Consider the following 25,050-nt stretch of genomic DNA (forward strand, 5'->3'; position numbering starts at 1 on the left):
AAGAGTAGCAAGTACTCCTAACCATTGAGACATCCCACCCCTGTATTGTACTTTAGAGAAAAGGACGCTGTATTTGTGCTTCTAGCTGATGTGAATATGTATATATACGTATACATACCCACGGTGTTAACTATTTTTTTCTTTTGTAAATGTGACTATTAATTTACTTCATTTGAATACATGTTTTAAAAAGAGTTCAGCGGCTGACCATTTGCCTAGAAAGCACAAGGCCGTAGGACAGCAGGGTTAGAGACAAGCAGTTTCCCCAAACCAAGAATTGCTAATCCCGCCTTTTTGTTTAACCGAAAGGGACACCGCCCAGAGTGAATGGGCACAACTTCCTTAACTCCATACAGTCAGGCATTAATCTTATTAGAACCTGTTTTCCTTAGCTCCTGGGGTCAGGATGAGGTCAAGATTGACCTGGGTGTGTTTCTCCATTCACATTCACATTTAGAGCTAAGCCCCTTAATGCCCTATAAGTGCGCCTTAGGGGAAATGGGCTCTTCTCAGGAGTTGAAGAAGAGCCTAGGAATAGAATTGAATGCCCACGACGGCAACGTGGATAACATAGAGAACCAAGCAGTATAAACCCCTTTGTGTTGTTATGCAGAAACCAAAACAGATCTTTATCAGGTTTTTTTTGTTTTGTTTTTTTGTTGGTTTTTTTGGGTTTTTTTTTTTTTTTTTTGGTTTTTTGTTTTTGTTTTTGTTTTTTGGGTTTTTTTTTTTTTTTTTTTTTTTTTTTTTTTTTTTTTTTGCGCTCAGTCTTAGCCCGGTTCTAATTTACGGAGACACTTATATCAGCTAAGGTTGCCTTCTTTACAGGGTCCATTCAATTAGGGAATTAAGCAAGCAAAATCAGTTAAAGATAAACCAAATGCCTACTGCTAACCCTCAGGGGGTCGATAAGGCACCGAGTGAGTGTTCCTAGGTGACAAAGTCATTAAGGACAAAAGCTTCGATCTGTTCCCTGGGGCTAAGGAAGAAGATTGGAAATTCCTTCAGATTCCTCAAGAGATAGGGAAGGAGGAACAGTGGCTTATTTTTCCAGTGGTGACTTAGGGTCACACCAGTATCTATACAAGAGGGACCATTTGGCAGAAAGGGGGCTAGCCTCCTCCCTCTCCTTATCTTTTCCATTTTGGTTCTTAAGGATTATAAAATAATCATTAGGAAGTGTTTTCTTGAAAGTTGAGAAATTCTTGCGCCCCGAACGTTCCAGAGCGGGAATGGCAAGTGGCCTGAAAAGGGCACCGGTGAACCTTCTGTGCGCCAACGTGCTCCAGCGCCCCGCGCCCCTCAACCCTGCTGCTCCTCCTCGCGATGCTCGGGCTCACTCCTCCTGGTCCCCGCCCCGCTCCCGCTTTCCGATTGGAGGAACTCAACTGCTAGCCCGCCCCAGGATTTAAAGGGCCCGCTCGGCCGCGCCGCCCTGGGAGCCACTGCTGGTCCCGGCCTTGCGGCCTGCGGGGGAGGCTGCCCGGAGGAGGTGGCGAAGGTGGCAGCAGTGCGCGTCCCCGGCCCCCAGGACCACGGCTTCCTTTCTGCCAGGTAGGTCTCCAGCAGTGTGCGCGCGGTTCCCACGTTCCCATCCTTAAGCTGGCCTCTGGGGCACGGATCTATACCCCTTGTCCTGGGACCTTGTCCCGCATCACCTATAGGACTCCCTCCCAGCTATGTCCCCTGCCAGCACCTCCACTTAACTGCAGTCCCCCGACCAGGGCAAGGCTTTGTTGGCGGCTTTTTGCTGAGTGGGATGAGATGAAGCTCGCGGAGGATACATCCATACAAGGAGAGATGCACACGGCCCCTAAGTGTCACAGACTCCCCCTTTCTGCGCTCCACATTAAGTGACTACCTTGAAAACCAAGGAGCCCACTTCTTCCACCCCATTTGATATATAGGTCTATAATGCATATCATTTTATCAGCATCGAACCGGAGTGTTCACAGCAGTCAAGATACACAAGGTCCTTCATTCCCTGCGGGTCACAGTGCATCCAGAACACCCACTGCTATCACAGTTGGTGGCTCAGCCCCATGTACCTGATATTCATACCCTGCCCAGAGCCGTCCAATAGCACCCTGGGGGGTTGGCAGCCCCAAGCTGAATTCCTGAGTGCTCAAGTCCAAGCCTTGATTGTGGGCAGCCCCATGGACATCTTACTCCCTCTGTGTCCTTCTTTGGCAGATCCATCTGTCCTTCCATCTGTGTGGGTCCACAATGGCTACCTTCAGCCGCCAGGAATTTTTCCAGCAGCTACTGCAGGGCTGCCTCCTGCCTACTGTCCAACAGGGCCTTGACCAGATCTGGCTGCTTCTTACCATCTGCTTCGCCTGCCGCCTCCTTTGGAGGCTGGGTAAGTGTCTACCAACCTGGGTTCCACCATGTCAGATTTCATCTGTCACATTTATGGATATCAAGCTCTACCTTACCTTACCACATCCTACCATGTCACATCCTGAAATACCAAACCAGGCCCCTACAGGTTCAGCCCCAACCTATCCCATTAAGCTAAGCCCCATTCCACTACAACACATCCTTTACAGGCACCACGAGTCCCACTATGGCAAGCCACATCCCGTTAAACCAAGCCATGACCTTCAGCATTCCTGCACTCTGGCTGGGATGGTGGGATCCTGAACTGTCCATGTTCCAAGGTTATCAATCAGATCCTAGAATGCTGGTGTTACAAGTCTCCTATCCCAAATCGTCGTAGTTATTAGGTCTGAAGAGTCTGCCAAGTTGAAATTTTCACATGCTGAACTTCCAAAATTTTGACATTATGAGTGTCTATAATCAGGACATGGTGAAATTTCTGGATTCTTAGATTCTATCTATAATTTTCTACAATTGTGATAAAGTTGATATCCAAATGAGAAAGTTTTGAAGTCCCCAGGATCCCCATAGGACACAGACATTTCTGAGAAACAAAGGTTCTCTAATCAACTCTTTCCTTCTCATCTTAAGTGGGTGTTTTCTTCTCCCGCCACCCAGGTTTATTATTTTGGTACATATCAAAGCTATATAGAAGTCAATCAGCCTAGGCTCACAGTAGGCCACGATAGATTGCTCTATCTTTCTGCCTGTCTATCCAGCCATCCTCTTTCTGAATCATTTCAATAACCTGATGGTATCTGACCCTTCACCCCAAGTCCTTCAGTATATGGTCCCTGAGAACCCCCCTCCCAACACACACACACATAGAGGCATAGTCTTATCCATCATCCCCACCGCTGTGAAATTTTAATCTGGGTGCAATACTGTCCAACCTCAATTGATAATTTTCCTTTCAGAGTCCCTGAAATGTCCTTAGTAGATGTTGTTTTTTCAATCCAGGCCTTGCCACACATGCCAGCTCTCCAGTACCAGCTTTGGGTCCCCTTAGACCCCAGCACGTTCTAGGCTTTTGCCCAGGCTGGGCCCTATTGCCCAAGTCCTTCGTCTCTTGCCAGCCTACCAACCTCCCGCTTCTTGTTTCCCCCCTGTCTCTGTCTCTCTCCCTGTCACCCTAAGGGCTACCGTCTTACCTGAAGCATGCAAGCACCGTGGCAGGCGGCTTCTTCAGCCTCTACCACTTCTTCCAGCTGCACATGGTTTGGGTCGTGCTGCTGAGTCTCCTGTGCTACCTCGTGCTGTTCCTCTGCCGACACTCCTCCCACCGAGGCGTCTTCCTCTCCGTCACCATCCTCATCTACCTGCTCATGGGGTATGGGTGTGCATCCTCACCCTCCCCTGGTTGGCGGAAGGCAGGCGGGTCCCCAAGGCCTAGATAAAGTGGTCCAAGATAGGATGGCATGAGATTCTAAGGAGACAGAGAGGAGTCAGGGACCGTCATCCTGTAAGATGATACCAGAGAGGGTGACAAGTGTTCCCGAAGGAGACCTGAAGCACATGTCCTTCCATGAAGCATATAGGATAGGTTGAACGTGGGCTTCCCCTGGAGGAGGAGGTCATGGGGATTTTTTTCTCACTGTGTTATGTGGGTTAAGAAGGCAAAACCCCATCAGTACCTCGGTGCCCCCCATGTAGTGTCCAAAGCCCTAGGAGGCACAGGTCCAAGACCATCACCTTTTTTCCTCAGTGAGATGCACATGGTGGACACCGTGACATGGCACAAGATGCGAGGTGGGTAGCTCTACCCTCCCACTTCCCCTCCTCATCTCCTAAGAGCCCTCCCGGACTTTGCCCCTTCATAAACCACATAAACCACCCTTCATAAACTACAGTGCAGGCTTCCCTTTCCCCTGACATCTGTGTCTCTGTGTCTTTTTACCTATCACTGTGTCTTCCTTTTCCTCTCACCTCACACGTGGTGCACCCCATCTTTCATGGTGACATGCTCTCTTATCCATACACTTGACCATGGGCCCCACACATAGGGGCCCAGATGATCGTGGCCATGAAGGCGGTGTCTCTGGGCTTCGACCTGGACCGGGGCGAGGTGGGTGCAGTGCCCTCACCTGTGGAGTTCATGGGCTACCTCTACTTTGTGGGCACCATCGTCTTTGGGCCCTGGATATCCTTCCACAGCTACCTACAGGCTGTCCAAGGCCGCCCACTGGTGAGCTCCTGGGTGGCCAGGTGGGTAGGGACTGTGGGAGCCGTCATGGGACAGTGCTCATGGATCCTTGATCCCACAGAGCCGCCGATGGCTGAAGAAGGTGGCCCGGAGCCTGGCGCTGGCCCTGCTGTGCCTTGTACTGTCCACTTGTGTGGGCCCCTACCTCTTCCCCTACTTCATCCCCCTCGACGGTGACCGACTCCTTCGCAAGTGAGCACAGCCTTCAAGGCCCCTGTGTAGCAGTGAGGGGGTTGGGCAGAAGGCTGGGTCTTCCCAATTCTGAGCCTGTCTCTTAATGCTTCTGTCTGTCTTCTGTTACTACAGCAAGAAACGCAAAGCCAGGTAAATGAGGGCAGGTGCTGAGGGCAAGTGGGCTGACCAGGGCTGGGCTAGAGCCTTGGACCAATTGCTTCCAGACATCTGAATCTGACTGACCATCTAACCCATTACCACACAGAGACCAAGTGTCTATCTGTGGATGTCTGTTTGACCAAGATTTGGCTCTGTGACTCCATGTGTGACTGACATTCCAACACTATGGTGTCTGGATGTCCTTCTCTCGTACCACTAGAAACAAGCTATGTGACTGTAATGGGAAGTGACAAGTGTCTATTAGCTGGTGACTCTAAACTGTCTGTGACTCCAGATAACAGAGTTGAATTGTCTGTCTGTGGCCACTGACTTCCTGAGTGTGGGACTGAGAATCCTGACTGGCTGGGTCAGGGGCTTGTGTGGTTGTCACTGGCTAGGGTAAACCTCTGTTGGTGATTGTAGCTTACCTGTAACTCTGGTTTGCCTGTTCAGCATGCAGTGTGCCCGCTTATGATTCACTCTGCTAGTTTGTCTGCCTTCTCAGACTGCTTGCTGCTACCTGAGTAAAGGATTCTAACAAGCTATGAGCCTGTGTCTGTGTTTGCCCAGGACTGTATCTAGCTGTTTGCTAGTGGTTTGATTGTGTGACAACCTACCCTTACTCACTGGTTCCTGGTTATGTCTGATACTGAACAAGTCTCTAAAAAGTAGCCGGGCAGTGGTGGCACACATCTTTAATCCCACCTTTAATCGGGAGGCAAAGGCAGGCGGATCTCTGAGTTCAAGGTCAGCCTGGTCCACAGAGTTCCAGGACAGCTGGGGCTACACAAAGAAACTTTATCTAAAGAACAAACAAAAACAAAAACCAAAAAGAGAGAGAGAGAGAGAGAGAGAGAGAGAGAGAGAGAGAGAGAGAGAGGGAGGGAGGGAGGGAGAGAGAGAGAGAGAGAGAGAGAGAGAGAGAGAGAGAGAGAGATGGGAGAGGAGGGAGAGACTCCAAAAATTGGAATTGCTTGACCAGTGTCCCCAAGTTAAAGAACCGGGCACAAAGCCCAGGCCTAATTGAAGCATCTATGTGCAGGGTACTCTCTGCTTCCTACACTGTGAAACTGACAGTGTGTATGTGCACAGTGAGTGTTGAACTGACTTTGTATCTCACTACGATTTTATTTTATTGTCTTAGAAGGTGACAAAATCTGGGTAGAGAGCTGAGAGACTGTGTGGCCATTTTAGTGTGTAGGGCCATGTCATATGCTAGCTCATCCATTCCTTTTGAGCCATGTGAAACCAATCACCTAACAATGTGTGTGACCATCACAGTCTGCCTCTTTTGCTACCATGTTTCTGTCTTATCTATGAAGAACTCAGGCCAATTTCCAGGCCCTCTCTGACTCTCTTTTCTCTCTTCTCTGCTGCATTCCTGACCCCTTGGGGCCCTAGGGGCACCATGGTAAGGTGAGTCCCTAAGGCTGGGATGCTGTGAAATATGGCGGGGGGGGGTGTGTCGTGTTGGGGCCCAATGTAATGCCTCTCTTCCTGGCCCTTCACAGGTGGCTACGAGCCTACGAGAGTGCTGTCTCCTTCCACTTCAGCAACTATTTTGTGGGCTTTCTGTCTGAGGCCACAGCCACATTGGCCGGGGCTGGCTTCACGGAGGAGAAGGACCACCTCGAATGGTGGGGAGGGCTTTGGGGGCCCCTTGTCCCACAGGGTGCTGCCTGGAGGAACTGTAGGGCGGTGGGAGGTTTTCCTGGGAAGGGACCAGTCAAGACAAAAAAAAAAAAAAAAAACACATAGCACCCAGATAGCTTGAAATTCCAACTGTAATGGAATGTCTGGTTTTGTCCACCAGGGACCTGACAGTCTCTAGACCATTGAATGTGGAGCTACCCCGGTCTATGGTGGAAGTTGTCACAAGCTGGAACCTGCCCATGTCTTATTGGTTAAATAATTGTGAGTCACCACGTCATCACTCCAGAATAGTTGGGGACCCAGGGCCATTTGCACAGCAAACATTTACTGAACAACTACTGTGTGATGGGCACTGAAGATGCATCACAGGCTGTTTGTTAGTGCATCACAGTTTGTACAGTATTGAGCCTAGCATTCTCTAAGTCCAAGATTTGGTCCCCAGCACCACAAAAACAAAAAACAAAAAACCAAAACTGGCTGTGTACCTGCTTGAAGTGCCAGCTCTATAGAAGTAGAAGCTAGAGGTTCAAAAGTCCAAGGTCGGGATTGGGGATTTAGCTCAGTGGTAGAGCGCTTGCCTAGCAATCGCAAGGCCCTGGGTTCGGTCCCCAGGTCCTACATCAAGCTATTTTTTTTAAAAGATTTTATTTATTCATTTTATATATGACGAGTACACTGTCACTGTCTTCAGACACACCAGAAGAGGGCATCAGATCCCGTTACAGATGGTTGTGAGCCACCATGTGGTTACTGGGATTTGAACTCATGACCTCTGGAAGAGCAGTCAGTGCTCTTAACCGCTGAGCCATCTCTCCAGCCCTACATCAAGCTATTTTAAGTCAGTCTTTGATACATGAGACTCAAAAGTGAGGTACATTAGGGATAACAACAAAACCGCACAGCATTTGTTAACCTGGTAGAACTGTCGATTTGGAGGGTGGATAATAAATGAGGAAGATTATGCAGTATAAGTCGGGTAGTGGTAAATGCCACAGTAAATCATAATGATATTGAAACGGGAAAGAGGGAGTAGGGTCGTCTAGAAATTATAGATCATTTATATAGGGAAAGTTTCACTGAGGAAAAGTGAAGGAGCAAGGAATATGAGGGAGGAATGGGACAGAGGGCAAGAACAGCAGGTGCAAAGGTCCTGAGGTAGGAGTTTGCCTGGTGCATTTGAGACAGAAAGAAGGTTGTTAGGGGAATGGAAACATGGCTCTGTGGTGAGCCATTGCAAGCCTCTGAGGTGCATCCTCAGAACTCGAGGAATTATGATCTTTGGGCAGGCTCAGGGCAGGGTAGAGGTAGGACATGAGTTCAGAGAGGTCCTCAGGAGGCTCCTAGACCACTGAGACGCCTTTGGCTTTTTCTTTGAGAGATAGTCCCTCTGGGAGAGGAGAGTCCTTTGGATATGTGTATCATGACTGATTCCCTTTGGCTTTTTGTTTGCTTGTTTGTTACTGGATCCCTCTGGCTCAGTTAGGAAAGTGGAGGGAAGATGGGGATGAGAGCACTGAGGGCCACTGGAGCTGACTGAGGATTAGCAGGAGTAACAGCCTGTGGTGAGAAGTGGGCTTCGGAAGGAAAGGCTGATTAGGTTTGCTAACAGTGGCTGTGTGAGAAGGTAGAATTTTGCCTCGAGGACCTGGAAGCATGCAGGGTTGGCATGGACTGACCTTGGGATGTCTGGCTAAAGCAGAGTGGAAAACTGGGAGTTCATTTTTCGGGCTTACGACAGTTGGGGACATCATAAAGGCATTCTCCTGAGGGTCACTATGATTATGGATATCATCCTATCTGTGACTCTCTGGAAAAGCTGGTGAAAGTTCCAGAAATCTTGACCTGTGTCTCTCCCACCTGCAGATGTTTTCAAAAATGCCCTCCGCCTGGGGACCTTCTCAGCTGTGCTGGTCACCTATGCAGCCAGTGCCCTCCTACATGTAAGCAAGGCAGACCTGGATCCAGGGAAGCTGGATGGGGGATCCAGAGCCTCCTCTTTACTTGTCCCCTTGTCTGGGTCTCTAGGGCTTCAGTTTCCACCTGGCTGCTGTGCTGCTGTCCCTGGCATTTATCACATATGTGGAACATGGTAAGTACAGACAGAGCCTGGCACAGGACAGGTAGGTAGAAGGATCATGGGAGACTGGAGCCTATGTTCCCTAGGGCTAATCTTTCCATACTGTCCAGTCCTCAGGAAGCGCCTGGCTCAGATCCTCAGTGCCTGCATCTTGTCGAAGCGTTGTCTTCCAGACTGTTCACATCGGCATCGCTTGGTGAGGGTTCATCATGGGTAACCTTGTACCCAACACTGCCCTTCAAAAATGTCACTTCTGTCTCCATCTTGTATCTGTCTCCGGGTCCCCAGCCTCCTCTTCTGGTGCCTGAGCCATCCCTAAAACCTCGCCTCTATTCACTGGCATCTGTTTCTCTAACAGGCATTTATTGAGCACCTGCTGTATACACACCTGGCATTCGTTTCCCCCACTGAACATTTATTGAGCACCTGCTGGTTCTAGGTGCTGGAGACAAAGTGGTGAACTAACGCAAGCCAAAGTCCTGGCCTTGTGGGACAAAGATTTTAATTGGGGAGACAGGAAAGTCAGTGAAAGCTAAGAATAGTTTGTGAGATTGTGAGTTGCACTGAGCATAAGGGAAAGGGGACGGGAAGTATGGTGGTGGTGGTTTCCCTTTTCATTGGGAAGGTCCGGAGAGCCTCCGTGGGTGAGGTAATTTGTAAGTTCTTCTAAGTAAAAAAGGTCAAAAGCCCCACCCCAACATCGGCCTCTCTGAGCAACAGTGAGGAAGGAGACCAGTGTGCCTTAAGCAGAGAGTGAGGGGAAAGGGAAAGATGGGCCCTCTAGGTCAGGGCGGGATTTGTTTTGGTTTTGTTGTTGTTTTCATTCTGTTTGCCATAAAAAATGCAGACAACCTCACATTTGTCTCCCACCCGGCAACGATGCTCATCACCATAACCCCTGGCTCAAAACCCCACATTCTTGCTCCTCTGCCTGAACGCTCGCATCTCCCCCAACCTGGACGCCCTTGTGGTTACCAACACCCTCGTCCTTGGATACCTCTGAGCTTCCAAAAGAGACTCCTTGAACCATCTCTTTCCTATCTTGGGGTACCCTGGGCATCCTGGGACCCACAGTGCCTTGTGTTCCCCCTGGGCTTCCCTGCACAGGTGGTGGTGGGGGACAGTGAGCAAGTCCAGCTGCCAAATATATCTATCTGTCCCCCACAGGGCCTGGGGGTACGAGCCTTAAACTTGCTCTTTGGTGCCCTGGCTGTCTTCCACCTGGCCTACCTGGGCTCCCTGTTTGATGTCGATGTGGACGACACCACAGAGGAGCAGGTGAGGTGGGGCCCTGGCTGGGAGGTGAATCAGGGATGGCAGTTACTGTTTGGGGAACCTGGAAAACCAAGGCAGTGAGAACAAGCCAGGGTCAGTGTCTTAGCTGGTAAAAGTGCCTTCCTTCATCTTCCCACTGTCTCTCAGATATAGTCATACTGCTGGCTAAACTGCAATATTTACTTACTCTCTAAAATTCATTCTATTGCAATAGAATGCAAAATCCAGGCTCTTCTCTCCTTTTATCTACTAGGAACTGAACCCAGGCCCTCCCTCATGTTAGTTAGATACACTTACTGTACCTCCTAGGCCCAGGTTTTACTTTTTCTTGTAGCTTTGATTGAGACAGGGTCTCAGGTATTCCAGGCTGGCCTCAAATGCAGTATTTACCTAAGGCGACCCTCCCCTTCCCAGTGGGCTGGGATTACAGACATGTACCACCACACCCAGTTTTGTGGGCTGCTAGAGATCAAACCAAGAGATGCAAGACATGAGACATGTAAGCACTCTACTGGGTTACACACCCCAGCCGAGAGAGAGAGAGAGAGAGAGAGAGAGAGAGAGAGAGAGAGAGAGAGAGAGAGAGACTGACTCAGACTCACTCATGTAAGCCCAAACTGACCTCAAGTTTATTATGGAGCCAAAGATGACCTCGAGTTTCTGATCATCCTGCTCCCACCTCCTGTGTGGTACGTTATAGACCTGTGCCTCTACGTCCAGTTTATGCTGTGCTGGGGATGGAGTTCAGGGCTTCCTGCGTGCTGAGTAATCACTCTACCAATTGAGCTATGCTGATAGCCCTGGATTCTGCTTTAAAATGTCACGTTCCTTAGAGTGCTGACGCACACGTACAGGTGCCGGCTACTTGGGATGCTGAGGCAGGGGTGTCATGGGAGCCCAGGAGTGTTGCCATATGTGCAACATAATTAAGACCCTACTTGAAAAAATGTCTCAATTTGAAAATTAGTTCATATGGCTTTTGAAGAATCTAAAATTTGCTTTTTCTTTTTTCTTTTTTTCGGAGCTGGGGACCGAACCCAGAGCCTTGTGCTTTCTAGGCAAGCGCTCTACTGCTGAGCTAAATCCCCAACCCCTAAAATTTGCTTTTTAAATATTTATTTATTTTATGTATGTGAATACACTGTAGCTGTCTTCAGACACACCAGAAGAGGGCATCGGCTCTCTTTACCAATGGTTGTGAGCCACCATGTGGTTGCTGGGAATTGAACTCAGGACCTCTGGAAGAGCAGTCAATGCTTTTAACCACTGAGCCATCTCTCCAGCCCCCTAAAATTTGCTTTTTAATTAAGTCTTACTTTTTCTCTTTTTTTTTCTTTTGAGATAGGATGTCATTGTTCCAAGTCTCAAACTCCACATCTTCTGTCTTAGTCTCTCTAGTAGTTAAATCTTTTAATTTTGTTCTTGTTTTCGAGACAGGGTTTCTCAGGGTGGCCCCGGCTGTTCTGGAACTCACTGTGTAGACCAGGCTAGCCTTGAAGCACTTTTTTAAAAATTCTTTAAAAAAAGATTTACTTGGGGCTGGGGATTTAGCTCAGTGGTAGAGCGCTTACCTAGGAAGCGCAAGGCCCTGGGGTTCGGTCCCCAGCTCCGAAAAAAAAAGAACCAAAAAAAAAAAAAAAGATTTACTTATATTTTCCGTATGTGGGCATTTTGTCAGCATGTATGTACACCAGAGGAAAGCATCATATCGCGCAAGACTACAGTTACAGATGGCTGTAAGCCACCATGCTGGAAATTGAGCTCACCCACTACACTGGACTCTTCTGGAAGAGCAGCCAATGTTCTTAACTCCTGAGCCATCTCTTCCCAATTTTTAAATTCCTAGTTGAAAATAAAATTTCACATTATTTTCCTAATCACAAATATTTTAAAAAAATTTTTCATTCAAATTGAGTGTAGAAAATCTGGGTCTGCAGCTGATGAGGTATATTCCTGGCACTCAGGAGACAGAGGCAGGCTTTGTCTCTGAGCTCAAAGGCATCCTGGTCCATGGAGTGAGTTCCATAGGCTGTCCTGACCTCCAAGATAGCCAGAGTTAAACAGAGAAACCCTGTCTCTTAAAAAAGTATGTATTTGGGGTTGGAGATTTAGCTCAGTGGTAGAGCGCTTGCCTAGCAAGCGCAAGGCCCTGGGTTCGGTCCCCAGCTCCGAAAAAAAAAAAGTAAGTATTTAAAACTCTGGGTGGGTTTTTTTCCTGTTTTGTTATTATTATCTCAGTCCATGCTGGCTTGAAAGGTGTTTGTCAAATCTTAGTCTCACATAGTGTGAAGATTATTTGTTTCCCAGCATGGTGGCACATGCCTTTAATCTCAGCACTCTGGATGCAGCAGCATATCTCTGGGTTCAAGGTCAGCCTGGTCTACAGATCAAGTTACTGGAGAGCCAGGACCACATAGAGAAATGGTGTCTTGAGGAAAAAGATTGGGGCTGGAGAGATGGCTCAGTGGTTAAGAGCATAGACTGCTCTTCCAAAGGGCTTGAGTTCAAATCCCAGCAACCACATGGTGGCTCACAACCATCTGTAATGGGATCTGATGCCCTCTTCTGGTGTGTCTGAAGACAGCTACAGTGCACTCACATAAACAAATCTTAGAGAGGAGTGGGGGGAAGCTTACTGTGTTAGCAACCTTCATGCCCTCATGGGTTTCATTTTAGAGAAAAAGAAGACTCTCCTTGTCACCACCATGTCAGGCTGTAACATGTCTTAAAACATTTTAGGGCTGGGTGTGGTGATATATGATTTTAGTGCCAGCACTCAGGAGGCAGAGGCCGGTGGATTTCTGTGAGTTTGAGGCCAGTCTGGTCTACATAGTAAGCTTCAGGCCAGCCAGGGCAACACAGAGAAACCCTGCCTTGAAAAAAAATCTTTAGGGCTGAGAGTATAACTCAGTGGTAGAGCCCTTGTCTGCCATGCTTGGAATGTGATCCTTAGGATCCTAAAACAACCCAAAAAGTAGGTATTGTAGAGATTGCTGCAAAATGTCCACACATTAAATTTTATTCATTTATTGACTCTCTTCCTCAAAGCAGATCAAATACACACATACACTATATTTTAATTTCTGTCCCCTGTTTTTTCCCCTTGAGACAGAGTTTCTCTGTGTAGCCCTGGCCATCCTGGAACTCACTCTGTAGACCAGGCTGACCTCAAACTCAGAGATCCTCCTGCCTCTGCCTCTCGAGTGCTGAGGGCTGGGACTAAAAGTGCTTATCACCACTTCTAGCTTCCCCCAAGTTTTTAAGTACATAGTCTTCCTTCTTTTTGTTCATTGCAAGAATTTGACACGAATTACTTTGTCCCTAATTGGTAGACAATCAGATTTCCGGGGGTTTCATATATAAATGACTTCAATGACAAGCAGGAACCACCACATCCAGCACATTGTCTTGTTTTGAAAATGACTCTTTTTGGTGTGCTGGAAATCAAAACCTAGGGCCTCCCCCCTGTAGGCCCTCCCATCAAGCTGTAACTCAGCCCTTAAAATGACCTTTAAAGAAGAAGAAGAAACCAAACTATATTTGGTCACCCTTGATAAGTACCTAGACCCTTCTGTTACTCAGGCATATGAAGTACCCAAGATCCCTGGGCAAAAGATAGGTTTTCCTGACACTCTCTGTCCTTGTTGAATTTCAAAATCATGACTTGTTTTTCTCCCACAGGGCTACGGCATGGCATACACTGTCCACAAGTGGTCAGAGCTCAGCTGGGCCAGTCACTGGGTCACTTTTGGATGCTGGATCTTCTACCGTCTCATAGGCTGAGGCATATGATCTTCATAATCCCCTCCAATACCCCTCCTTAGGGTGCCAACTCTGATGGGGGATGAGGGAAGGCCCTTTCTCTACTCCTTGACCCCTCTCCATTCTTGAGCCCCAACACCCCTCTACACAACATACAAACACATACAACCTTTCCATGCCTGTCAATCCTCACCCCATCACGAGGCAGGAAGGGGGTGGTCCTTGTTGGGACCTAAGAACGGTGGATACTTGGGGAAGCAGAGAGGAGTAGATCTAGGGCCTCCGAGCCTGCCTTCTCCCTTTTTTATATGCAGTTTGTTATTGTCAAATAAAAGTAGAAATTACACAACAGGCTCTGTCTTCACTGATCGGAGGGGAAGAGGAGAAAGCAAAGAAAATCCACCACAGATAACGGTTTGGAAACGGAAAATCATGGAGCGGGACCACTTTATGATCTCTTCTGATGAATTCAAGCCAAGATGGTCTGTGATTGGCTAATGAGTCCAGGATGGCGGGGTCCTGGGGGTCCTGGTCCTGCTTGCGTAGAGCAGGAACAGATTTTGTGGGGGAGGCTTAATAATACTTGATGGAGAGTTGAGGGATCCCTATTCTGATTGGGTCCTCAGATTAGGACAGGGGGCTGGGGAAGGCAAAACAGATGAAGGGTTGATGCCTACTGGTTCTTAGGACTAATGATTATAACTTATAAATTAAACTGGCCGTTTGAGATTGATCTGTTTTCTGACTGAATGCTGACGAGGTCTGTTTGCCAACTTGTTTAGCGCCGTGCCATTCTCCTTGGCTTTTAAGAACTGGCACGATTGAGAGTCTCCACATCAACTGCTCAGCGGGAGTGAGGGTTTGAGGGTGTCCGATGCTGTTAAGACTGAAGAGTTCTGAGCTCTGGTGGGCGCTAGCTTTGTCCGTGCTAAATGCAATCCACCTGTCGTATTTCCTTTGCATTCAGACTAAGAATGGGTCCGGGAACTAATTGGTTGCCTAGAAAACTTAGAACTAGAGGACCTCGCAACTCCGGTTCACTAGCAAATGTTGAGGATTTTCCATTTCGTTAACCTCAAGTTGTGCGACTGATAAGGGGGCAGGGAAATTGAAGCTCAGAATAGCATTGATTTGCTATCGGCGAAAAGCGCCCACGGACCTTGGAGGTCTCCACCCCACTCCTGACTTGGTCTCAGCCAACAGGGAAGATGACACCATAGGCGAGGACAGGGCCTGCGACGTACGGAGGACTCCTATTGGCAGAAGCCACCTTTTCCACTTCACTATTGGTCCGCTTCATCGGGCGGGGAAGCGCGAGAGCTGAGCGGAACTGGGGCTATTAGGGAGCCTGCAGGTCTTCCTGGAAAGTCGCAAGCCAGTGTTAGGAAGTCGCCCCGTGATCGCGCCGCCTTGGGTGAGTGCCCTCAGCCAGCTAGCTTGCCCATGTCCCTCCACGTGCCCAGACCCTCCACAACAGCGTTTTGCCTGCAAGCCCTGCCCTACCCTGCGCCTGCGCGGGACCCGGGCCCTAAACCGGTTGTCCAGACGACGGAAGACTCGCCCGCTCGTTGGGCAGCTACTGTGGAAGGTTCTAGTTGTGATTGGTGGTCTCTGAGCTTGGTTTTCCTTTCTCTTGGTTAGCACCGCCCGTGAGACCCCCGCATTTGTTACTCCTTGCTTGTTGGAGGGGTGGCACACTAATTGCCTGGAGTCTTGCTTTTGAAACGCGGTCCTTGGGGCCATAGCTCTGATTGGTCATCTCAGCAACCCCGCGGGTGAGAGTAGCGACCAGTTTAAATCCCAGCCACTGGACCCTCCAGGACAGCCAGACTATATTCCTGTGTCTTTCCAACAAACTGAGTCCCAAAGTGCTAGGACCTGACTTGGTAACAGTGACACTCCCACCAAACTGTGACCTTACTCTGTGACTAGCCACAAGAACTGCAACTCGATGTGGCTGGCAGTGCAGCCTTATTATTCCTCTTCAGAGCCTTGGGACCCTCTGCCTAGGTGCACGGGAGGCCTTGAAATCTGTAAGAATATGTTAGGATGTATCACAATGAAGCAACGTTAGTGAGTTTATTAAAGCAGAAAGGCAAGCTGTACCTGACAAGTGTTCAGAAAGGAATGCACCTAGGTGCCTGGCAGAAGCTATTTATCTGACTCGGAGGTCTTGGAAGCTACTTAATCTTTAAGTTTTGTTTATTTGTTTGAATATAGTATCTTGCTGTGTAGCTCTGGCTACCCTGAACTTTCTTTTTTTCTTTTTCCTTTTTTTTTTTTTCGGAGCTGGGGACCGAACCCAGGGCCTTGCGCTTGCTAGGCAAGCGCTCTACCACTGAGCTAAATCCCCAACCCTACTCTGAACTTTCTATGTAGACCAGGCTAGCTATGGCAGTCCTTCAGCTTTAGCCCCCAGGATGTTGGGATTTCAGGTATGTGCTACCACTCAGTGTTATAACTAAGTAGAAATAAAGAAAGTGTGTGCTGGTGTATTTTTTTTTTCAAATCCACCGTCCTTAAGGATCAGATTTCAGTAGAGACTTGCAGGTAGAGAAAACAAACCTGTTGATCAACGAAATCTTTATACATTGGCAAGGACATTGGACTTTAGTCTATTAGCCAGTTTTGACAGGTCTGTGCCGTTTCCCAGAAGAGCTTATAGTTCTTTTACAGGTGACTTTGTCAAATGTCAAAATCTCTGACATTATTACCTAGAAAATGGGGAGGATTTTTTCCTTTCTCTCGGTTCCATTTTCTAACTAGCTCTCCAGTGATAAGCCAGGCCCATTTCTTTTTGCTATACCTCCCAGAGGTCGCAGACAAGCCTTTATTCTTTATGAGCTTTCAAATCTGAGCTATATTTCCTTTTTTTAAGATTGGTTTTATTTTATATGTATGGGTATTTTGACTGCATGTATGCATGTGCCCACAGAAGCCAGACGAACATGTTGGATCCCCTGGAACTGGAGTTAGCGATGGTTGTGAGCCACCATGTGGCTGGTAGGAATTGAGCTCTGGTCCTTTGCAAAGAGCAAGTGCTCTAAACCCCTGATACATCCCCAGTTATATTCTTGAAATGCCTCAAAATTAGATTCTCTCTCTCTCTCTCTCTCTCTCTCTCTCTCTCTCTCTCTCTCTCTCTCTCTCTCTCTCTCCTTCCCCACCTCTCCTTCTGGGATAGGGTATTTTGTAACCCAGGGTTACCTGGAACTCACTCACACTTGTAGAGATCCACCTACCTTCAGGGTGCCTCATTGCAGAAATACGTGTGACACCAGGTTCAGCTAAACTTGGTCTTTTTAAAATCCAGGCTTAGTCATTCTGTGAAATAATAGATAAAGTTCACTTACCTTTCTTGTTAAAAAGTATTTGGATTTGGTTTATCTCACCATGTGTTTTCTGTTTGCCCAGGTTTTTCTGTTCTTTTTTTCTCTGTTTATGTGCAAAGCTGCCAGCAGCCCATAGAAACATGACCACCAATATGCTCCCCTTACACCCGTACTGGCCCAGGCACCTGAGACTGGACAACTTCGTGCCTAATGACCTCCCGACTTGGCATATCCTGGTTGGCCTATTCTCCTTCTCTGGGGTCCTAATTGTGATCACGTGGCTGTTGTCTAGCCGAGTTTCTGTTGTCCCACTTGGAACTGGGCGTCGACTGGCCCTGTGCTGGTTTGCTGTGTGCACATTCATTCACCTTGTGATCGAGGGCTGGTTCTCTTTCTACCATGAAATCCTTCTCGAAGACCAAGCCTTCTTATCCCAACTCTGTGAGTCCTGAGTCCTGAGTTCTTGTATTGCGGGAGGGAATTTTCTGGGTAGAGATTCACTTTAATAGTTACCCACTCACCAATGCTTTCTTTTTTGTTTTTTTTTTTCTTCTAATTCTGTTAACTATTTTTTTTAAAGCCTGAGCAGTTGTTTTCTGTGCTGGGATTCTTGGTTTTTTTTTTTTTTTTAAGATTTATTTATTTTATGTATGTGAGTTCACTGTCACTGTCCTGAGACACACCAGAAGAGGGCATCAGATCTCATTACAGATGGTTGTGAGCCACCATGTGCTTGCTAGAATTTGAACTCAGGACCTCTGGAAGAACATTCTGTGCTCTTAACCACTGAGCCATTTCCCCAGCGCAATCTTTTTTTAATTAATATTTTTTCTTTTAATTTGATGTGCATGACTGTTTTGCGTACATAAATGTCTGTATAATTCACGCATGCAATACCTGCAGATCAAAAGAGGGAATTGGGACCCCCAGGACTGGAGTTTAAAAGGATTACGAGTCACAGTGTGCATGCCCTGATGTACCTCGGTGACAGGGCCTTACATAAACCTGGCTGGTTTGGAATTTGCTGTGTAGATCAAGCTGGACTTGAATTCACACAGATTGATTGGTTCTGCCTCCCAAGTATTTGAATTAAAGGCTATGCTATCATACCCCATCCAATTCAGGACAGTTGGGAGCCTCCATGTGGGGGAACTGAACCCAGGTCCCCTGCAAGAGCCGTGAGTACTTTATCTCTCAGCTATCTCTCCACACCCCCAAATTTGTTTGTTTGTTTGTTTGTGTAACTTTAGCTGTCCTGGAACCCTGTGTAGACAAGGCTAGTCTTACTCAGAAATTCTCCTGCCTCTGCCTCCCAGATGCTGGAATTAAAGGTCTTTGCCACCACACCAAGCGTGTTAATGGTTTGACTGCACACACATTCCCATGAGTCCATGAGTCATTATATAGATGGTAACAAGGCAAACCTGCACTTCCAAATGTTGCTTTTGAATATGGGGTCACTCCTCATTTCCCAAAGCACTTTCTTTTTTTTAAGACTTATTTTATTTATGTGTACACTGTAGCTGTCCTCAGACACACCAGAAGAGGGCGCTAGCTCTCATTACAGATGGTTGTGAGCCACCATGTGGTTGCTGGGTACTGAACTCAGGACCTCTGGAAGAGCAGTCAGTGCTCTTAACCACTGAGCCATCTCTCCAGGCCAAGCATTTTATTTTACATGTGTGCATACGCATACATGCGCTCGAGCGCGCGCGCGCGCGCGCGCGCACACACACACACACACACACACACACACACATCCATACACACAGCCCTGGGTTTCATTTGGGTTGGGAGCGAACCTACCAAACTGTTTTCAGAAATGATGGTACCGTTATAGTCCCATCGGCGGAACAGCGGAGTTCTGCTTCCTCCACATCCACTTGGTTGTAGTCAGGAGTTTCCTAAAGTTTAGTCCCTCTAGTAGATGTGATGATTCACTGTGCTTTTAAATTGCTTTTCCTTGAGGACTAATGAAGCTTTGAGCGCCTTCCATATGTTCGTCACTTGGAAATCCTTTGGGAAGAACCTATTTAAGTCCCTTGCTTGTATTGGGGTTATGGTTTGGGAGAGGTGTTGGGAATACAACCCAGGACCTCAGACATGCTATGTCACTGAGCTACACTCTTTCATGCACCTATCTGTTCACATGTATGTGTGTGCATGTACCTGCTCGGTCCTCCACCTCCCCCACCCTCATCCCTGCCTTTCACTTTCCATCTTCAGACAGTCTATTGCAGTCCGTGCTGGCTTCTAAAGCTCTAGTAGTTAAAGGATGAATGTTTCTTCCTGCCTGCACATCCCCAGTGCTAAGATTACAAGCATGTACCATCACACCTGAAACACAGGCTTCTTCGTTTATACCCTTTTATACCACATACCATGTAACCATAGCCACATTGTTCTATATGAGTCTTTACACAGACTATATAAACACATACCTTAGAAGCGAAACTACAGGCTGGAGAGATGGCTCAGAGGTTAAGAGCACCCGACTGCTCTTGCAGAGGTCATGAGTTCAAATCCCAGCAACCACATGGTGGCTCACAATCATCTGTAATGAGATCCGATGCCCTCTTCTGGTGTGTCTGAAGACAGCGACAGTGTACTCATCTATAATAAATAAATAAAAATCTTTTAAAAGAAATAAATGTACAGGGTATTCTAATGTTTGTTGTCTACAGTGATTATCACAGATATGAATTCCATTTCCTGACTTGATTCTTCCTGTATCTCTGTTTCCCTCAGGGAAAGAATATTCCAAGGGAGACAGCCGATATATCCTGTAAGTATTTTGTCTCTCTCAGTGTAAACCTGCATGGTTTGTGACAATGATGAGTTGGGGACACTAATGAGAGCACAATGATGCTAGTGTCCATCTTTTCTCTTGCAGTAGTGATGGCTTCATCGTCTGTATGGAGAGTGTCACAGCTTGTCTCTGGGGACCACTCAGCCTATGGGTGGTGATCGCCTTTCTCCGTCATCAACCCTTCCGCTTTGTCCTACAGCTTGTGGTGTCTGTGGGTGAGAAAGTCTATACCTGGCACTTCAAGGGTTACTGGGGGAATCCATAGACACAGGCACATTGCCATGGCTGAGATCTCCTCAGTGTCCACTCAGGGGTGAAACATGCTCAACTAAACTATAAGCTCCTTGGTGTCTTGAAACACCCGAATCACTCGCTCTCTCTGGGCTTGCCTCTCCAGCAAGAATGGAGATTTCTCTTCTCTCTCCATCAGTTTCCTATGAAGGTTACATGATGTATTGCATGCTGCCCCGAAGCTCCTGGACCAGAAGCAGGACCCGGAGTGTTGGCTTTCTTTTGTTTGCTTACATGAGCTCTCTTTAGTTCTGAAATCCCAAGTTGTCGTGCATTCTAGGATTTTAAGCTTGCCTTCAATTCTAGGATGAGCTGCCCTGAGTTGAATTCTCCATGCTCCTGCTGGGTATGGTGGTGCATGGGTACATGCTTATAATGCTTATAATCCTAGCAGGAGGATTGTGAGTCTGAAGTCAACCTAGGCTACATAACAAGATACTCTCTTTCTCTCTCTCTCTCTCTCTCTCTCTCTCTCTCTCTCTCTCTCTCCCCCTCCCTCCCTCCCTCCCTTCCCCCCCCTCTCTGACACACACACCACACTGGGGGGAGGGGGAATAAAGGGAGGGAGGGGTTGGGGAGAAGGTAAGAAAGGAAAAAAATCCCCCCAACTCTGATTCCTGGAATTTATACCTCGTTACGTCAGATTTCCAGCTTTGGTTTCAGAATGTAGGTTGAGTTATTTGAAGAACTGCCTTGGGGAATGTCATGGAGTAGAGCCTGGCGTGTGTAGCCGCCTTGTCCTCACAAGGGCCTTTCCTATTCTTGCCTCCCACAGGCCAGATATATGGGGATGTGCTGTACTTCCTGACCGAGCTCCGCGATGGATTCCAGCATGGAGAGCTAGGTCACCCCCTTTATTTCTGGTTCTACTTCGTTATCATGAATGCCATATGGTTGGTGATACCGGGCATCCTTGTGTTTGATGCCATCAAGCATCTCACAAACGCTCAGAGCATGCTGGACAACAAAGTCATGAAAATTAAGAGCAAGCATAACTAAAGAGACGGAGAGTGAGCTGAGACCTGTCTGAGGAGGCGCTCTCCCCGCTTACCAGAAGACTCGAATCCTCCTCCTCCTCTTCCTCCTTCTCCTCGAACAGTTTTGGAGGGTCAGAGCTATGGGATTTGCCACACTCAAAGGGCCAGAGTCAGAAAAGGTAGGGAACATGCGGAGCTACTGCCAGGGACCATAGAGAAAGGGTGGAAGAGAAGATGGGAAGTCCCTGTCCAAAACCAGGAAATAAAACGTCTTTAACTATATCACTGAGAAATATTTAATTACTAATCCTAGAAATGTCATATAACTAGCCCTACAGATCTCTCCCATCACTTCATCATCCGTAGGTCTCCGTCACCACGTAGATGTGCCATGTCTGCCCTTACAAACCCTTAACACTGACTGACTCCACATACCGTCATAATTTACGCCATAGAACCTAGAACTCACTTCACAGACCTCCCTTCAAGATCACGCTATCACTTACCCCATAAATCCTGCCAGTAACCTCATAGTTCCCTTATATTAGCTTGGGCTGCCATAACAAAATGACAAAATGGTATGATTGAGTGTTTTAAGCAACAGACATGGATGTTCTCAGTACTAGAGTCAAGGCGTTGGAAGGTTTGGCTTCCTTTTTGTCTCTTTCCTTACTACTGCACCCTGTGTCCTCAGAAGTTCTCACATCTCCCTGTGTCCCCCGCTCCTGCTGTTTGTATGTGAACAACTTTCCTCCTAGGACGACATTCAGATTGGATTAGTGTCTATTGAGCTAGCCTCATTTTTAGTCACATATTTTGAAAGACTCTGTCTCTAAGAGTCGTGGCCAGCTTCTCATGTTCTGGGAGTAAGGCCTTCAACATATGAACCTGAAGAGGTCACAGTTCAGTCCATACATCCCTGCCCTCTGAACCCCCTAAATTCACGTCCTTGCATGCAAACTTCGTTTATCCCATCCCTCATTCACTCATCCTAAAGTCACCTTTTTAGCGGGTGAAATTGGAATGCTAGAGACCAAAGAGGATCCGGGTCTTAAGCAAGGGCATATATCCGTGAGTCATGTCCATCACTTGTGAATGATCTTTCCAATTTTTGGTTTTGTTTTTTGAGTCATGGTCTCCTTATATAACCTAAGCTACCCCGGAACTCACTATGTTGTCCAGGCTAGCAGCCCCTCAATGCTAGGATTGGAGGTGTGTGCCACTAAGCCTAGCTCTTGACTGGTTCGTCTGTTCATTCATTCACTCATTCATTCATTCACTCGGAGACAAGGTCTTGCTATGTATTCCATGAAACTAAGTTGAATTGGTGATCTTCCTGGCCCTTCTAGCTCAGTTTTTCCAGTGGTGAGATCAAATCCTGCTTGTGCCCTCATGCCTAGTTCCTTGCATGGATTGTTAAAAGATACTCCTTTATCTTACTGTATGAGGCTGTTTTCTGTGCACTGCATGCATGTAGCACGTGTGGAAGGCAGAAGAAGGTATCAGATCCCCTGGGACTGGATGGTTGGGAGCCACCCTATAAGTGTTAGTGCTCCTAAGCCCTGATCCATCTCTCCCCTGGCATGGATTTTAATCACAAATCTCACCTGAATATAAACATAAGACAAAGTATGAGTCATCCTGAGGCAAGAACTCCTATTTTGCTCTTGAATAGGAAAAAAAGGGATAAAAGGGAAATGACATGACTCTTCCTAGGTATGGTGGAGGAGAAAGCGTATTGCAGATGTGGGGAGCAGAGCCAGAGCACCTGGGAAAGTCCAGAGAGAACATCATCAGACTGAGCTGGGCCTTGTGGAGAGACGGGGATAGGAAGGGAGAGAGGGGACCAGATTCAGCAGGCAGGGGGACAAAGGTACAAAACAGGCAGGTAACCAAAATGGCTGAATCTTATAGGGAAGAGCGTTTTGGGAAGGGCAGCCCAGGCCCTGGGCTGGAGAGGGTGGGGTATACCTGCCAACACCCTGTTACTGAGGAATCCTGGGAGAGGCTAGCCTCTAGGTCTCATTTGATATGCTAAACAGGCACCTTAGGCTTTTGTCCCTGGTTTGAAACTTAACAGCTGGGAACCTGTGAAACTAGGTGCATTTTCGATTTATGAAATGCAAAGGCAAAGCCACAAGTAGGGCAAACCTTTAATCCCAGCACTTAAGAGGCAAGTGGGGGACAAATCTCTTGTGAGTTCCAGGCCAGCCAGAGCTACAAAGTGAGAACCTATCTGGGTTGGCGAGGGGGTGGGGTGGGGACAGTGGAGGAGGTAGGAGATTCCATTCCACAAAGGAGAACTTGAAAGAAGGATCTGAGGTTCCAAGTTAAATTTTAACACTGAGTGGACGTTTAACTTACTGAACCTATTGGGGCCAAAATGTTACTCTCAGCCCTGGGTGGCAGCTTGTCCCACCAAAACCAAGGAACAGCCTGCTTTTCAGATTAAAGGGTAGACCGTTCTACCGCAGGAATCACAGTGGTAGAAACAGCCTGAAACCCTACTGTTCTATCCTACAGAGTTACAGAAGGGGGAGATCCTCCCTTTATTTTACCCATCTCCGCCTCCCTCAGCTGGCGGTCCATGCTGTTCTCACATCTGCTCCTGGATTCTGATAGCTGCTTAGATCAGTGAAGTATATCCAGAAATTACTTTTATGGTTGTCTAGCCATCTAGCCATACCCTTGGTCTTTCCTCTCAAACATGTTCTTGGTTTTTGCATTATGGGTTATGCTAAAAATGCTCGAAATCTTCTTCCTTCCTCTTTTTTTCTTCAATTCTTCGAGACAGGGTTTCTCTGTAGTCCTGGCTGTCCTGAAACTGTAGACCAGGCTGATCTCAAACTTAACCAAATGCTAAGACTGAAGGTGTGCGCCACCACCGTGCCCCACTCCAAACACTTCTCTCTTTTTTTTCTTATAAATATATTTTTATTGGATTTTTAAAAATTTACATTTCAAGTGTAACACTCGTAACACTTCTTTTTCGATTGCTCTGTTCCCGTTCATATTTTTCTGTGGCAACTAGGAGAAACCAGGTTTCAACACTTTTCCTTTTTCCTTTTTTTTTTCCCCCGGAGCTGGGGACCGAACCCGGGGACCGAACCCAGGGCCTTGCGCTTCCTAGGCAAGCGCTCTACCACTGAGCTAAATCCCCAACCCCTTTTCTTTCTTTTTGTGTAGTTTTTTTATCCCTTTGTTTTGTAGTCTAGACTGGTCTGAAACTAATTATGTAGCCAGAATTGCCTAAAATTCATGACGTCCTCTTGCCTCAGCCTCTTGTGCGGTGAGATTACAGGCATGAGCCACCGTTCCCAATATTCAGTGCATTTCTTGGGACTCTCAGCTACAAATCCATGTTTACCACTCACAAGTACCTTTGTTGTAAGAAACTCAGTCAGGGGTTGGGGATTTAGCTCAGTGGTAGAGCGCTTGCCTAGGAAGCGCAAGGGCCTGGGTTCAGTCCCCAGCTCCAAAAAAAAGAACCAAAAAAAAAAAAAAAGAAACTCAGTCAGGTTCTTTGCGTTCCTTCCAGTTTCCGTGCCTTATTTCCATGTCAGATCTCAACAGAAGCACCAGTAATGTCCACAGTTTTACTAAGTCTTTATTTTTTATTTTTTCTTCTTAAATTATTCTGATTTTATTTTATGTGTATGGGTATTTTGCTTGCATGTATGTTTGTGCATCACATACATGCACGGGCCCACTGAGGTCAGGAGAGGGCACTGGATCCTCTAGAACTAGAGTTTGAGACAGTTGTGCGCTGCCATGTGGGTGCTTGGGAATCGAACCTGGGTTTGAAAGAGCAGCCAGTGCTCTCGATGGCTGAGCCACCTCTCCAGCCCCATACCAACATACATAGCTGTTGTCTTAGTCCTCTTGGGCTCCTGTAACAAAATACTGTAAGCTGGATGTCTTAGAAATAACAGAAACTCCTTTCATAGTTCTAGAAG

At 47.3% G+C, this 25,050-nt stretch overlaps 2 protein-coding genes across 6 annotated transcripts; both read left to right on the top strand.

Annotated features, from left to right (window-relative positions):
• The first annotated feature begins 1,404 nt into the window (after positions 1–1,404).
• Positions 1,405–14,034, top strand: Porcn (porcupine O-acyltransferase). 4 transcript variants are annotated; one of them, NM_001173355.1, is made up of 15 exons: positions 1,428–1,554; positions 2,194–2,362; positions 3,520–3,712; positions 4,088–4,131; positions 4,386–4,567; positions 4,647–4,777; positions 4,892–4,909; positions 6,320–6,334; positions 6,430–6,555; positions 6,732–6,832; positions 8,435–8,511; positions 8,597–8,660; positions 8,759–8,844; positions 9,816–9,926; positions 13,605–14,034. In NM_001173355.1, the coding sequence occupies exons 2-15, from the start codon at positions 2,227–2,229 to the stop codon at positions 13,704–13,706; spliced, it is 1,386 nt and encodes a 461-aa protein (NP_001166826.1). In that variant the 5' UTR covers positions 1,428–1,554; positions 2,194–2,226; the 3' UTR covers positions 13,707–14,034. The 4 variants fall into 4 exon arrangements, with proteins under 4 accessions (XP_006256778.1, XP_006256779.1, XP_017457551.1 ...); XM_006256716.5 differs by lacking the exon at positions 6,320–6,334 and having other exon boundaries at positions 1,405–1,554; XM_006256717.5 differs by lacking the exon at positions 4,892–4,909 and having other exon boundaries at positions 1,405–1,554.
• Positions 14,035–14,965: 931 nt separating this feature from the next.
• On the top strand, positions 14,966–21,376 carry Ebp (EBP, cholestenol delta-isomerase). 2 transcript variants are annotated; one of them, XM_006256699.5, is made up of 5 exons: positions 14,966–15,099; positions 17,137–17,458; positions 19,766–19,802; positions 19,911–20,041; positions 20,893–21,376. In XM_006256699.5, exons 2-5 carry the CDS (start codon positions 17,158–17,160, stop codon positions 21,114–21,116), a joined length of 693 nt encoding a protein of 230 aa, XP_006256761.1. In that variant the 5' UTR covers positions 14,966–15,099; positions 17,137–17,157; the 3' UTR covers positions 21,117–21,376.
• Positions 21,377–25,050: the final 3,674 nt, after the last annotated feature.

This window comes from Rattus norvegicus, chromosome X, assembly GCF_036323735.1.
Source record: "Rattus norvegicus strain BN/NHsdMcwi chromosome X, GRCr8, whole genome shotgun sequence".
NCBI lineage: Eukaryota > Metazoa > Chordata > Mammalia > Rodentia > Muridae > Rattus > Rattus norvegicus.

Bases quoted from the DNA above. Each gene is read 5' to 3' on its own strand.
- Porcn (NM_001173355.1), top strand. From the start codon at position 2,227: ATGGCTACCTTCAGCCGCCAGGAATTTTTCCAGCAGCTACTGCAGGGC. The intron at 6,556-6,731 runs GTGGGGAGGGCT...TTTGTCCACCAG, and splicing joins GAGAAGGACCACCTCGAATG to GGACCTGACAGTCTCTAGAC. The intron at 9,927-13,604 runs GTGAGGTGGGGC...TTTCTCCCACAG, and splicing joins ACGACACCACAGAGGAGCAG to GGCTACGGCATGGCATACAC.
- Ebp (XM_006256699.5), top strand. From the start codon at position 17,158: ATGACCACCAATATGCTCCCCTTACACCCGTACTGGCCCAGGCACCTG. The intron at 19,803-19,910 runs GTAAGTATTTTG...TTTCTCTTGCAG, and splicing joins GGAGACAGCCGATATATCCT to TAGTGATGGCTTCATCGTCT. The intron at 20,042-20,892 runs GTGAGAAAGTCT...TGCCTCCCACAG, and splicing joins ACAGCTTGTGGTGTCTGTGG to GCCAGATATATGGGGATGTG.